Genomic DNA, 17109 nt, shown 5'->3' on the forward strand with positions numbered 1-17109 from the left:
AGGTATGTATTATTTGTAGTTGTGTAATATCCCTGTGAAACGTAGAATAAAACACGTGTATCAAATTTTATTTTAAGTCAATTGTAAAAGTAACAAAAATATGATTCCCTGTCATTTGAGTTATTGTCGCATTAGAAAATATTTTTTTTTGAAATGGTTAATTACTATATAGTGGAAAGAGTGTACTTTATGTAATAAACCAACATTTTGTCTGTACACATTAAATAATACTAGTAATGAAATGATTAAATTGAGAAAATATTTTTTTAAAACGGTTAATTATATAGTTGAAAAGGTGTACTGTATGTAATAAACCAACATTTTGTCCGTAAACATTAAATTATACCAGTAATCAAATGATTGGATTAACATTAATATAACAAGTAACATATCACGCAAAAACAATTCGATAGAAAAATTAATTGGGTCGTTACTAAATATACCCTTATACCTAGAAAGTTATCAAAAATGTGATGCAAACATCTACCTACATGTATTTTCTGTTAAATTTTGCGGTTGCTGTTGATAATATTTATATAATATTGTGGTTTATGTTGCGGTACGCAGTTATATTGGTTAAATAAAAGATAATTGCAATGTAAAGGAAAACGGTTTCTAACAGTCTTAAATTGATAGTATTCACATATAAGTAATCGTAACTTTTAAGCGAAACCGCGAATTTATTACAATTTTGTTATATATTCATATTTGAAGCATAGAATTTTGTATTTACTGCTATTGAAAAGTGATATAAAGAGGAATGTCTTCTTTTTAGCATTTAAGATACCGTTGACACTTATTTTTCAAGCAACACATAGGTAAAATGTAGTATTTTCCGATTTTTATATTTATACCCATAGATTAGTAAAGATTACTCACTCCTAACAAGAAAATGTAACCAATATTGACAATTGAAATTGTGATTGTCATCTATTTTCGTGATTGAAAAATATTAAAAAAATGTAATTTTTAGATCATTTACGAATGAAATGATGTTTCTCCGCACTTTTTCTTCGATTTCGTGTTTTTGCACCACTTAACTGCATACTTAACATGTCGGCATTATTCCGCGTTAATTACACCATGACAGCCATTAAATGGCTGACACATTTGTCAGCCGTTTAAACCATTTAATGTCTTCCTTCTATTACAAGGCGGGAGATTTCTATACTTATCTATGTTTTTACCTTAAAACTACCTTAAACGAATGTTGTTTAAAAATTAAACGAATAAATTGTCTACACTGCGACAGAGGAGATCCATTAATCTATACTTTAAAATTTACTTTATACTCTATAATTGAAGAATTTACTTTCCATTTATTGCAACATCTGTAAATGCACATCGTTATGCATTTTTTCCTTAAAACTTTACTTTCACAATTCCACTTCAATGAGCATTACATTTCCTCGGATTTCGTGGCCACGTCTCTAATCTCAGCAACTAACATTACCCACATTGAACGTGTCTAAGAATCCGGCGCACTGAACCGAAAACTATTACCGTTTGCACTCCGTAAACCATATTGGAAATTTTATTGTTTTCCGAAGGCCTAAGGCATTTTTACTTAAAGTAACACATCATTGTGTAGGCCGCCTAATGTGAAATGGTTACTGTACTCATCTGCCACTAAATCAAAGTAGTAGGTGCTGTACTTTAGGTTAAAAATTGATAAAAATATATATTGCTCTTCCCGGAGGCTAAGCTAGAACGCCACATTCAATAGTAAATTATATTATTAAACGCAGCTTAGACAGATGTTTTATAATAACTTCTTAAAATGATATTATTACGTGATCAATCATTCGTTTATTCAAATAATTATCGATCCAAAAAAGCCAAAGTTGTTGCTATTAACTTATTGTTACTACAAATTCTTGGTTACGTTATCATAATTGTTTAATCTTATCGCATTTTAATAAGTAATCCTAAGGATTACCTTGAATATTCGCCCACGCCGTAATCGCTTCAGAGAATCATATAATTATTCCACTCAATAAATAACAATGATTTAAATAAGTACGTCAATTTTTAATGCATGTATGATCTTATTATTGATAACGTTTAAAAAATCTTTGCATTGCGTTTTTACCTAAAAGAAACATTTCCATTTTATATTACTTGTAATTTTGATCTACATAACTAATTTAACGCTTAGGCATATCTTAAATGAAATAACAGAGATACATGTACTTCTACAAGGATAAAGTTATATTATTATTGTTGTATATTAAAACTACATTAATCAAAAACTATTAAATTCTAAATACTTATCTGTTATTAATTTCCTGTAACATAATAACGCTTTCCTCAATTTAAAAGTGAAACTAACATCTCAAATAGGAATAGTGTACAATATTGTTATTTCACGAGACTGGAGAGTAGTTAGACCCTTTTATATCGAACGGAGGCTTCACCCAGGGCCGTCAAGCACAGGATGTATCGAATTACGCCGAGTTACGATGTAAATGATCACCAACAAAAACTCAACAAAACGACAAGAAAGATCTTGACGGGCGAGGGGTGAGAATATTCTTATGGGAGTTTAATGAGATTTATAAAGCTTCAGCAAAGTATGCTGAGCAGTGTTACAATGAAACCTTTTTTATTTATGATACGATATCGGATATTGGCGTGTAACTCCCGAGCTTTGACCGCGTGCGTTCGTGATTTATGCACAAAAACTGTTTGGGAAGCTGTACGAACTGTCCTATTTATCGGGCTCACAAAAACATAAATATTTTTAAATTTTATACCAATAACACATTTTTGTCCCGTTAGTAGTCATGGTATCTTAAAATAGCAAAATTCGCCCCATATTTACTATAGCCATAATTAATTTATCAAATGCACATAACTTAAACAGTAGGCAATAAGCGAAGTGGTTCTGATTTTTCGAAGTGAATATTAGAAATTAGTTTAAAAGTTAGTCAGTCTAAAACATTGTATTTCATGTGTATATTATCTATATTAATGTATTTGATATCCAATAAAGTAATATACTATTATGAATCATGATCACATAAACTAATAATTTTTACCGACTTTGTGTCTGTTTAGCAACGAGATTACCTTTTGTATTTCACTTTTGGTAAAATCTATGGTAGAGTTCAGTTGGATTCCGTGCATCCAAACGTGCAAATTACAGAATGCGTACCTACAAAACTGTGTTCTATTCTCTGTGTACTACTTATGACAAAGGTTCTTCGAAGCATTAAAATAATTCGTCACAGTTGGCAAGACCTACTCGTAGTACCTACTTTCTAGGAAAAAAAACGTCTGCCGTTAAATACAGTCATATTTCGCATATGAATTTTATCATAACTTCACATTAGGAAATAGGAATAGTCATAGTTATTATATTATATGATTGAAGAAGCAAACGAGCATGCAGTCCACCTGATGGTAAATGGTTACTGCCGCCCATGCGCATCTGTAATCAACCCCAGGTAAGATTACATTCTTACCTAAGGTCGCCCACAAATGCGCCGCTACCCCAGAGACCTAAACTGAAATGGGCGGCTAAGTTTGTCTCCCTTACAACACCCTTCAAACCAGAGCACAACAGCGTTTAACACTGCTGTAATTAGGCAGAAATAAGAAAAGCGGTGCTGCCACTGGTGTGTTCACAGAGAGTTTTACCATCTACACAAGTCACAGCTATGTTATATCACAATCAGATCTAGTATTTATATTAGACTGTATGTCGTAGGACGTACGATGAGATCTAACTACAAACCAAGCACATAACAGGTAGGTACAGGTACACCACGAGCTTTGCGTGAAATTTGTGTAACAAGACCAAGCGTGATCAAAGGAGGCTAATTACCGCGCGCTAATCAACGCACTTGATCGCGATTGACTTGGTCGCGACGCGTGTTTGCGACACGCCCGCTTGACGAGCTATTGTGCTTGTTTATACGAAAAAGGATCACTAACGTTCAGTACTATGTGTAGTAGTAGTCATGTACTATGTGTAGAATAGAGGTTAGATAGTTTTTACATTTTCGCGGCGGGTAATGTTTTTCGAGCGTATTCTATTGTGCCTGTTTATATATAAAAGGATATCTAACATTCAATATTATGTGTACAAGAATACAGGACAAATTATATTTTTAAGCAACTACAAAGGGTATTTTTCGAGCTTATGTTTGATTGTAATTATGTAGGAGTATGTACCTGTTTCGTTATTTAGTACACCCTAGACCTCAAACGGCTAAACCGATTTTAACATAACATGATGTGTCGTTGAAATAGCCTAGATTATGAAAATGATATAGGCTATATTTTAAAGCAGTCGGGATTTTTGTTTTTTTATTGTCTCGTCTTAGATAATTGAAACATGTTAAATTATTACAGTCACAGGTTCAATTCCCCATTATAACATGACTTACGTAATTGTTGGACTCGTACAATATTAATAAGGTTAACTACGACATAAGAAATTTAACTGTAATAATAGTAGTAAAAGTAGCGTGTATTTATTAGTCTGTATATCCTACCAATCATTTGATAATTTCAAAATGAGGTTAATAGTGATGCTACGAGTATGTCGAAAACAAATCCATATCACTTTACATGTTCGAGACCCCCTTAGTATGAGTTTTTACGTCTTTACAAAAACGACTGTTTTTGTATTTGTTTACGTATTTCCTATAAATTTTCAATCAGTTCTGATACAGTCCGCTAGGGGCTCTGATTGGAAATGTAAGGGCAAATACATAAACAGTCAACTTTGTACAAAACTCATACTAAGGGTACAGGTACAATAGACAATAGACATAGGTACCTACATCTATTTATTTATTTATTTATTTATTTATTTATAAATAAATAAATAAATATGAATATCCGCGTCGCTTATGTACCTTTAAACAACAGTTTAAAGGTACATAAGCGTTTAAATAATATGAATATCCGCATCGCTTATGTACCTTTAAACAACAGTTTTAACCAGCTAATTAATTTCAACTTACTATTATGAAACTGATAAACATAATCGGCTCATTTAAAAAGCTGCGTCGCGCACCGAATTACGAATTCAACTAAATTCGCGCGCCCCACATAATGAGACACGATTGCTCGAATCAAATTTGTATTGTTGCGATGGCTTTCGTTCAAGCACCGTTGTTTTCATTCTGCAATTTCGTTAAATAGTACCCGTGCGATGTTTTGACAGTTCACGCGGGTGGTGTTAATGTGACATTACCGGTGGGGGTGGGGGGCGGCGGTAATTATCCCACGTCAACAACAGACCTAGGCTCCCGTCGCTGTCTATGACTGTATGCCAGCTAGCTACTTTCATAACTATGTAAGTGAGGACGATGGGTACTGTGAACGTTTTATGAATGTTGTTGATGTTATACGGATTACTTTTATGACGTAAGTGAATAAAATGACGATGTTTGAACCGTGCAAAGGTGCAAAGAAGAAATTAAAAAACTAATATGATGAATGAAAATGAAATGAAATTAAAAACTTAAAATTAAGAAAAGAAAATTAAGAAAGTAACTCGATTTGTAGTAGACTTTGTTAATCTTTAATAATTATGATGTTGATTCAGATCAGATGGCAATATTGACATAGTTGCATGATGATCAGAAGAATACGATGAGAGAGGCTCTGGAACCTACTTTTTCTATCAAAATTTTAACTATTTGTAATTTGTACGAATTTTATGATTATAATGAGGTATCGAAACGGAATTCGGGAACGGAATATAATAAAGTATTTTAAATACTTATAGGTTGAAACAAGCACAGTCCTCATAATCATTATAACCGAAATATCTTAAATTACTGTTGGACAGACAACAGTTGAGAACCTAAAGGAAATCCTATTAGATCAGTTATAATTATAAAGCATTTAATATAATACAATAAGCCTATAATGTGTGTACGAGCATGAAATTAATATTTAACAATGTTTAAACCAAAAATTTTACCATTCACGCTAAATGATATTAGGCTAATAAAATACTCGTCAAAAAGCTGTGGTTTTTCATTTATCGCGAAATGCATTATTTTACATAACAACATTGTATGGGAACCGCAACCCGAACGCACTGAGCGCTTTTATTTAGACACCTAATTAAATATTTATTAAGTGCATATCTCATTTATACATTAACCCGATTTTAATTTCATGTACGAGCGCACAAAATTAGGAACAGTGAGCGGTCGAACCGCAAAATGAAGTGGATTCGTTCGGATTCGGGGCTGTGTGCAATCGACGCTAGTGAAAATCATTATTGGATACTTTTCATAGTGGTGAGGGCACCAGTTAATACGATATTTCGACTGTGGTCTAATCTAATATACTCGTACCTAGCGCTAATGACATTGTTACGTACGTAAATTACGGATGCCTGCACTAGAAAGCGAGGCGGTGCTTATTATAATAACGCAGAGTACTGATGTTGATGGTATTTGTTTACTTTTCATACTATACTTTATTTTGCGCAAGCTACACACTTGCCTTACCTAGACAGATTTTCGATTTAGATTTCGATTCGATTTAGATAATAATAAAGAGGTAGTACGGGTTAAGTGGTTTCCAAAATTATAATATTAAAGTAAAGTTTAATAGTCGATACTTGAAAGATACGTGTATACTCGTATATCATCTACCGATGATATATACAAGTATCTTTCAAGTCTCTAGGTAAGAGACATTAAATTTAATATTTAATTTTAAATGACATTTGATAATTTAATAAACATTATTTTATTATCTACTTAGTAATATTATAAATTTCAAAATAAGGTTTTAAACTCTTGCCACTGGACGGACCAAACGAAATAATAAAAAATATTAGTCACTTTTTAAGTAAAGTTATAATTTAAGCTATAATTTATATAATGTATAAAATAATATAAATGTATAAAAAATGGTTATTGGGATTTTTATGTACAGAGAGTGGAAATCGGAATATGGAAAAGTAGTAAAAATACTATTGACACTGTTTTAAATATATGTGAAACAGCGCGATATATCTAGTATGTAATAATAAAGACAAAAATATCAAAATACATTTAGTTGACTTGTATTTCTGGGGTCATTGTACGATTAACACAGTACAAGATATAAACATAAACGGATCTTAAACATCCTATTTACTTTGCTTTATATTCATAAATTATAACATTAATAATATTATCTCTATTAATTTTTATAGTACTACGAAACCAGCCTCATATTAAAATCCCCTAATAAATCTATTAAGAGATATTTGTTTGACATCAAGGCCATGAACCTAGAGAAGGCGGACCTAAACATACGAATATGTAGTGCAAAATCATAGATTAGTAAAGATTACTCACTCCTAATAAGAAAATGTACCCAGTTTTGAGAATTGAAATAGTTGCGTAAAAAAGTATTGCCACGTCTCCGTGCTAAAATGTCCCTAAAATTTTGAAATTACTGTTATAAATTATTTATTTATTATGTAAATTACACAGTATTAGTTATTTATTCGTAAATTTTCTCCAAAAATGTTTTTATTTGTCAATAATTCAAAAAAAAGAACTTACTATAATAAACCAGTTGCGGCTTCATTCAATTTCAAGGCGGCGAAGTATCTTTACTAATCTATGTGCAAAATAAACAAATGCCAAGGTGATTATTACGGTTCGATATACCATAGCAACCAGCCTAGTAGAAATTCGGCCTTTCAATTTGAGGGTCCGAAGTTCGAATGCCACTTGATCATCTCGGATACTCCGAAGTTGTGCTTATAGTAAATATTACGTAACGTAACCTTTAACGATGAAGGAAATTATCGTAAAAAAACCTACAATGTTGACTTACTCAGTGGGATATTAAAAGGTAGACGACGATATTTTACTATGATACTATAATAGAAAGTAGATTCTAAAGTATTATGATGTTAATAATTAATACACAATATTACTGAACTATTTATGTTACATTCGTCCCTCTTTCTGCTTTCTAATCTTTCTATGATTAAATTTAAATATGTACCTATCAATTGTGACTAAATTATATATTGCCAACAGTTATTTACAGTCGATAAATACTTTCACTGTATTTTTAAAATGTCAAGCGCATGACGCATTGTTTTTATATCCTATATGTACTTTATGTCGCCAATAGGTCGATGTCGCCAACTTAATACATATTTGTATTAACACTAGCTGACCCGGCAAACGTTGTGCTGCCATATAAATAAAAAAAATGTTATGAGTGAACAACTCTTAACACTTAGGGGTATGAAAAATAGATAGGAGCCGATTCTCAGACCTACTGAATATGCATATAACATTTGGTGAAAATCGGTAAAGCCGATTCGTACGGTAACTAACATTGTGACACAAGAATTTTATATATAAGATTGTATTCAATATGGATATAAATATATAATATAAAAATACCATTATTTAAACACTGTCATGATCTGGCAAGTGTCATTGGATTATATTATAAAAAACGAAAATAACACTTTTGAATAAATAACGGAAAATTTACAATTCCATATTCAGGATTTTCCATTAACTTATCATTGAATTAAAAGGACTTAAAATGATCGTTCGTCATAGTTCTATCGAACAATATACAACTGGTATGACGATTCATTTAAAACTCTGGAAATACCAGTGGTTCATTTACGTCACAAACCGACCGCGCCACTCGCAAATGCACATTACACTGTAAATAATTTAATTATTAGTACAAGTAATTAAACACACTCATTGGGGAATGACAATCCACTTACGGTTGTCTCAAATGATGTAAAATAAATTCACTTGGTTTATATTATAGTGATTAAACAACGATACGAAAACTATAACCCACTATATAAATCTTATAGAACACAAATTTAAACGAGACCTCGAATTAATTCTGTTCCGTTTTAGGAAATATATCTATTTATTTAAAACTAACCTCTTATTTTTCTGCTGGAAGCGTTAAAAATAAAGAATAATTATAAATTATCATATATTGGGCTCCAAAAGTATTAGCGTAGTGTTTGTACGTGTACGTCTGTCTGTGTTTGTGTTTTTCTTTGTGTTTACAAAAGTTGATAGGATTTATGATTCAATAAAGCATGATTCACGTCATGGGGTTACCGTTAGGAAATATTATATTATTTGAAAAGCTTTGATTAATCAAGAATTGTATACGTTTTAAGTAGAATAATAATAATGAATGAAAATAACTATGATAATTTTATAATGATTCTATTATAGTAAAATGTATAAATGGATGTGGCAGAAGTAGGTAGGTATATCACGGTAGAGCTGTGTTGCATCTTGACTAACTCCATATACTGAATAACTTTTTCATCATCAACCCATTACGGTCCCACTGCTGGGCACGGGTACTCCACTCAAAATGAAAAGGATTAAGCCATAGGCCACCGCGCAGGCTAAGTGCGAATTGGTAGACTTCACATTCCTTTGAAAACTTTTTTTTAAGATTTCTCAGGTGTGCAGGTTTCCTCAAAATTCCTTCACCGTTTGAACAAGTGATAATTAATTTCTAATACGCACATAGCTTTTAAAATCAGAGGTGCGTGATATCCCAGACACGCACTTCTGATTTTATATTTAGGATATGAACTTCGAACTTCTCGATTAAGAGGCCGAGTTTCTTAACCACCATGCTATCACTGCTTTATTCCATTAAATCCTCGCAACGAACAAAATTATGTGCCTTAAAAGATAACATATTTTAGATACAGAATTAAAGAAAAAAACTTATGTAAATTACATTAAAACTATACCCATAAAATCGATTCCACAACGGGTGTAAATTAACATTTTTAAAATTTTCCATAGAAACTAGATATTGTCTAGACAGTAAAATAAAATGAAGTAACACACGTCATTCCGTGGAAAGTCCTCTATCTTTGCGTAAATGATCAGTCAACTACGTACGGTATATTTCCCTGAGAGTAATTAATATTCATTATATCTACTTAAGATCAAATTCCTCTCATATGTCTAGCTTCCTAAAAGTAAAAAACAAGAACTTATAATCTATAATTATTTCATTTATTATTTGATTTACATTTATTGTACTAAGGATACTACCTTAGTACAATAAATGTAGATAAAATAAAAAAATGTGAGAAAATAAAGTATCCACTTACTTTAAAATAAAAAAACCATACTTCATAGTTCATACATACATTTTAATGTTTGTATTATGGGTAATTACGAATTATATTATAAACTAACTGTACCCTAAGCGTGTTGCTACGCCGCCAACTAAAATAAATCTGAAGGTGGCGCCATCTGTTGAAAATTGGTCGTACCAACTCAGATACCTTCGTGGGCTCATACACAATAACTTTGCTAAAGATCATCACATAATCAAATGCATAGTATACGATTATTTAAAAGACATACAGACAAACATTCATTTCTATATATTAAGATTATATTTGATCACAACAACAGTCAAACTTTCTTACCATCAAGTATTTGCTAAAAGGTGTTAATTATACGATCATAAACTGCAATGGAGTAGTTATTCAATTTAATTAATAAGTGTTGATTATCGAGTTAATAATGAATCCTTGTTAGCTAAACAAATAAATCGGTGAGACCTCCTTACAAAATGCAGCTAACTACTCATTGGGTTTTTCCGTAACTCTTGTTTTCTAACCATTTAATCTATTACACAATAACGTGACCCGTTATTCAATTCTGCGACATAAATAGCTGGATATAAAAATACACTTAGAACTCTACATAGAGACCGGTGCATCTTTTTGTATTTACGTCATTACACGTAATTGTGACGCGATTTCAAGCGATATACAGATCTATAAATAAGTAATGTTGAATTAAAACAAATGGGTAAATCAATATTTGCAAAAAGTAGAGATCAACCTTTGCCATTTCAAAGTAAAATATGACATTATTTTAGTGAAACTTAATGAACGAAGACAGAGTCCATACGATTTAAAATAATATTTTATCTTTGTGGATGTTATCGTTGTCTTGAAGTGAACAGATGCATTGCCATTATATTTATAATCAAAAATACTTTTTTTTTTAAATGTCTATTACCTTGATAATCATTTTTACTGTCCTTAGGAACCAAATTTTATTTTTCCTCAAGTAATACCATGTTCCATTATTTAAATGAGAAATAATGTTTAATAATTTTCTATGTTTACTGTCTATTAATAATTGTCATAAACAATAAACTTGCTAGAAATAGTAGTAGGTACATACTAGTACCTAGCTTTGAATAATTTATAATTACAACTCTTTGTAGTCACAAAATAAGAGGAACTCCATTGTATTCCCGCTAAAGCGATTTAACCATAATAAAATATACCTACGTCAAAGGGTGTGTATACGTGTCACACCTCGCGTGGTCCCCGAATATACATACAAAGCTGACAGCTTACAAGTAATGAATTAGCATAATGATTTGCTTTATCAACTCTGAGTCAACGGTGCACGGTTGCAATACGTAAACATAACGTAAGACTGAGTTCACATAGCGTAATAAGTACTGCACGTTTTTAGAAATGTTAGATTTTAGGCAAACAGGATATTCGAACGGTAAATCAGTCATTTTGAAACGCCTTTTTATATTTTTTCAACAATTAATCGGATCCTATAGCGTAATAAGTACTGCACGTTTTTAGACGTGTTATAATTTAGGCAAACAGGATATTCGAACGGTAAATCAGTCATTTTGAAACGTCTTTTCATATTTTTTCACGATTAATCGGATCCTTTACGCGCTTGTTGTAAGTTCGATTAAAAACGTAGCATGGGTGATAGAAACGGTGTTAATTACAATTCGGTACTGTTAACCGATCACATAAAAGCTTATATAATTTGCTTAAAAACTTAGATTAGTCCTCAATAAATATATAATTTGCAGGACAAACGCTACGTAAATGGAACTATGTATAGTCCTCGCCAAACTGCTAGTCCGTTCTGAAGTTGTTGCGAACAGGTGTAGTCATTCAATTTGCTATGGCGACGCGATTCATTTCTATATAGAGAGCGGATTAGCAGTTTTACGCGGACAATACTAATCGACAAGAATCCTGTACAAAAACATGCGTAGGTACACTGTTGTGTGAACTCAGCGTAACATAGGATCCACGTTACATTACCCACAACATTTTGTAGGTAAACTTTTAATGCAAACAAACAAATTGAAAGCTTTGTTCTGATTGAAATTGTTTTGTGAAAAGTGTTTTGATGGATTAATACAAACATGCTATTAATTATGCAATCAACCGCGCTATCATTACCGTTAATTAGTACATTTTTAATGTTATACTTTTGGTATTCGTATTGTATTCTATTTATTATTTATTCAACTTTTTGTACACAATACAATTTATTGTAAAATAAAGTTAATATTTTACCAACAATCGTTTAAAAACGAAATAACTGAATTGAATTGATTGAATTGAATGAAAAAATACTTAGACTATTAATAGGATTAAAACGTTAATAATCGTGCTAAATTGAGGATAAAAATAACAAAAACCAAAAAGCAAATTCCCACATTACCACGAGTAACCATAATGCTTGGTACTGTAGTTAAATGCCGGAAAATCAGATTTAACATAAGACCAATCCCATCGCAATCACACACCAATGACCATTTTCGAAAATCATAACATTTTGCATCTGCACTCAAAAATGCGAAGGCATCGATGCGGAAAACTTTCGCCAAATTTCGAACTGATTTTAAATACGAAATTATTGTTTATGGCGACACGGTTCATAATTATATATATATTATATTATAGATTATAGATAAGCGTAAATCGACATAAATAGTAGACTTTTTAGTTTTCATTGAAGATGGTAAATTAATCTTTTAATACGAAAAAGTTTGGATGAAATAACGCCGTTCATAGGTAGGTAAGTTAAACAAGAAAAATAAAAACATAAGTCCGCATGCGTAATTATGTAATGGCCCATACTTGTCCTTACCGGAAAAGTAGTTTTAAATTTATAGATATATGTATACTCGTAGTATGACACATCTAAAGAAAAAAATAATGAGAATAAAATTCGTCTTTCGAAACTATAATGACAATAAAGTTATAACAAAACCAAAACGGTAACAAACACTTAACCAATTTCATTAATAATTTAATTTGGTTAGTCAGATGGAGTGTTGAAATATGGATAGGACTCATAATTTTGGCACTCGCCGTGACCCCACTTTCATAGTGACACTTGTACGACGTGTGAATCACCAGGCAATCCCGTCTTCCGTAGCTCGAGTTCCGTACGTGTGACCTCCATTATAATTGCAGTACTGTCACTTGTCTCACCATTGACGAACTAAGTTGAGCGTTAAATCAATTACACGTACTTCTCTCACGTAAAATATTAGTCATGATATCATTACCATTATACTTAGTTTTTTCTACACTAATATTATAACGAGGAAAAGTTTGTTTGCTTGTTTGGTTGTAATGAATACGCTCAAAAACTACTGGACCGATTTTAAAAATTCTTTCACCATTCGAAAGCTACATTATCTACGAGTAACATAGGCTATATTTTATATGAAATATATTTGATAAATAGATTATGAGGCGGTACAAAGTTTGCCGAGACAGCTATCTTTAATATAGAAGTAGGAATAGAACACTAGTCCACCAATATAGATGACAACTACCGCCCATGAAAATGTTTAATCTAGAGTCCCAAACTAAGGACTACCATAGATGCATTAAGGATTGAGAACTAAGTTCGAAGTGTCGTAGTGAGTATAGACTCACTAGCACTAAAAGATAGCTTTTATCACATTCTTCAAATCTTAACACAACAGCGCTCAGCACTGTTGAAAATTGAAGTGGCGATGGTGATTCTACCATCTTATTTACTATGCTATATTCAGCTCTTTACTTAGCAGTACTGCCAGTTGTTTGCTTCCAATAACTTTAATAAAAATAATGTTTTAGCAAAAAAAATATTTTGGTACTGCCTTTTGTAAGAATCTAGTTATTAGCATGCAAAGTACATGTTCGCTAATCGCTTACATTCTCGCGGTGGCTCTATATAAGTTGTAAAGAATAATGCTTGTCATTGACAATGGGCGATTGATATTATCGGTCGACAACGACAACATTTAGTTATGTATTACTTATACACCTTTAGAATAATAAAGAAAGCTAATGTCCAATTTCCAACTAAGCAATTTCAATACTTATACCTAGGTATAACAAGAAAAATAATCATACCTCGATAGTTAAAGGAATTTTAAAAATAATAAAAGAAGCGTTCAATATTATCATCATCATCATTAACCCTTTACTGCGCCACTGCTGGGCACGGGTCTTCTCTCAGAATGAGAAGGATTAGGCCATAGGCCACCGCGCTGGCCAAGTGCGAATTGGTAGACTTTACATACCTTTGAAAACTTTTTTTTAGAGTTTCCTCACGGTGTTTTCCTTCACCGTTTAAACAAGTGACAATTAACTGCTAATGCGTACAACTTAAAATTAGACGTGCGTGCCTGGGATTTGAATCTCGGACCCGTCGATCAACAGGCCGAGTTTCTTTACCACTAGGCTATCACTGTTATCAATTCCTCCTGTTTGCTATGAGCGTAAGTATATTTCGTATAAAGGTTTAGGCGTCCTATTTATAAAATACACCACCGAATCAGTATGTCCTCACCTTCCCTTTAGGGGGAGATCCCGAATACAGTCATGCGATCTTTAAACAAGTGCAATAATTCTTAAAGATAATAAGGAAGATATTACACCTATTTATACGGAAAATGTTTTAATTATAAATAAAGATACACTACGATAGCATGTTTTCTTCAAAAATTGAGGAAGGAATGTTCTAAGGATAATCTAAACGACTGTAGAAATATATTAACATGATATTTCTTTTTTACCTTCTACTATGTAAATAATAGTAACCTTTTAACAGTAAATTTAAGTCTAACAATTCTTGTAATCTTTTAAGCCAACCATTTTCGGGCATACCTATAAATCAATATGTACTTGCATTACTGTAATCTTTGTCCTTGTTCTTTCTCTCAGTTCTCAGGGATACCATGAAATGTACCTCAGTTAGAACTTCAATTCCATGTGCAGCCCTAGTAGTGTGCGGGTCCATGGCTATGATAATTTTGAATCAAGTAATACACCTAAAGTTCTGCTACTTAGTACTTAGTATTAAAAAAATCGTACAGATCTTTGAAAAAACAATAATTACAATAAATGCTTTCTTTATTTCAGAAAACAGCGGCAATATCCTGGGGGCCAGTGAGTGGAACACGGGATACCCTTCAACAGCGCCCGTGTACTCCTACCCGCCCTTACAGCCACCCTACTACAAGCCAGATTCCATTCATATACCTCCAGGTAATAATGCACCTTATTATCCAATATGAACACATAGTACCTACATACTAGGAATTGTATGACGAAAATAAAGCAGGTTTTTCAACAAAGACGTCATACTTGTACTTGTTTATTAAGTATCGATACTAAATGAGTTGGGTTATTTTTACACAGATTTTTTACAGATATCAAAATAATGGCCAAAATATTTTTTATTGTACTGCTTGGCACATGAATCTACTTACCTGGGGGAATCCTAACGTTTACACCACTGCACACTTTTATCATGTAAATTAATTTAATGTATGCTATTATTCATTTCGAGATTTTATATTAGAGCAAAATTTGATGCCATAATCTAAAGTAAATTTGGTGATCGCGTCAAATTTTTGAGATATAAGATAAGTTTCAACCTAAAGTTGAAAATCATCCGTAACACTTCTATAGTTATAGTATTAGTAATATATTTAAATGATTATTAGCATATTTATAGCATTAAGAAATATTTATTAAAACTAACTCGACCACATATTACATTGCAGTCCTGCCTGAAATCCAATTGGGGCACACGGACTACAGCACCTTCCAGCCCGGGACCACTGGCTTCGTAAAAGGCAGCCCCAGCGGAGCGAGCGCCGGCCTCACGGACCTCAACTCAACCGCCATGCCAGCGCAACGATACGACCCCAACTACTACAACTGGCCCGCCAACAACTACAACTACCAATACAACAACAACATCAACAACCCCGCCTGCATCCAACCCCACACGCCTTACATCAACCCCAACGCCCAAATGATCTTACCAAACCTTTATTCTACCGTCAATCAAAACCAAATACACGTCCACCTACACAGTTCGGCCGATAAGTACAACCTTGACCAGTATATACCGAGCGAGATTAAAATAAGCGACATCGACGGTGGTATTTCCATTACGACGGAGCTTCCAGGTACCGCGGAAGGCAGTGGCCTTGTACAGAATTGCGAAGCTAGTGATGACGTGAAGCACGGCCTGTACGGCGCCGGCAGCCAAGAAGTGTGGAGACCCTATTGACAGTACGCTCCAAGGACCTCGACCTCGCACCTATGTCCCGTTGTACATATTGTGATATAGTTATTTAAATTGAATAGATTATAAATAGGTACTATAATTGTATAGAAATAATTTTTAAATTGATTAATGTTAAACATTAATTAGGTTAAGTGTTAATAATTGTATTCGAATAGTGAATGTTAAGATAAATAACATTGAAAGTTCTCTGGATTTTATTGCTCCAAAACCATTATACACACATTATACACATTAATAGGTATAACTTAATCTAAAAAATATAACATAGGTATTAATTAAACATAATTTTGGATACGTTCGTAATTCATAATTAGCTAAGAAATTATTAGAAATTTCGCAAAAAATCTTAAATTCTACGTTAATATTTTATTTATGAAGAATGTACCTACGTAATTATAGGTATATGTAAAAACCGAAATAAAAATTTGACTTCAACTTGTTCACTAAAAATGGAAAGATCTAGATCTACCTTTGCCTAAGCAGAGCATACAACTCCCTTCAACTCATTTATAATTTAACAAACTACAGATATACTAACGTCGTAGATTAATAAGCACACTACATAATTAAACGAATGTCTACATGCGTAATCTTTACATATCGAACCAATAAAAAAGATTGACAAGTTTGATATGTAGTAAAGTAAGTACTTTAACTTGCTAAACAGTAACAATTGGGTAAATAAGTAGGTACGTACTTGTTAGGTTTTCCC

General features: G+C 32.4%; 1 protein-coding gene across 1 annotated transcript in view; it reads left to right on the plus strand.

The window, feature by feature from the left end:
- LOC140753859 (uncharacterized) overlaps positions 1–16582 on the plus strand; it is a 57097-nt gene extending 40515 nt beyond the window's left edge. The window contains exons 5-6 of the mRNA XM_073088662.1: positions 15218–15343; positions 15865–16582. Coding sequence (XP_072944763.1) covers positions 15218–15343; positions 15865–16379 — 641 coding nt within the window. The 3' untranslated portion in view covers positions 16380–16582. The remainder of the gene's footprint in view (positions 1–15217; positions 15344–15864) is intronic.
- The last annotated feature ends 527 nt before the right edge of the window (positions 16583–17109 follow it).

This window comes from Epargyreus clarus, unplaced genomic scaffold (genome assembly GCF_041222505.1).
Source record: "Epargyreus clarus isolate Ecla_fem2 unplaced genomic scaffold, WU_Ecla_fem_2.2 ptg000027l, whole genome shotgun sequence".
Classification (NCBI taxonomy): Eukaryota; Metazoa; Arthropoda; class Insecta; order Lepidoptera; family Hesperiidae; genus Epargyreus; species Epargyreus clarus.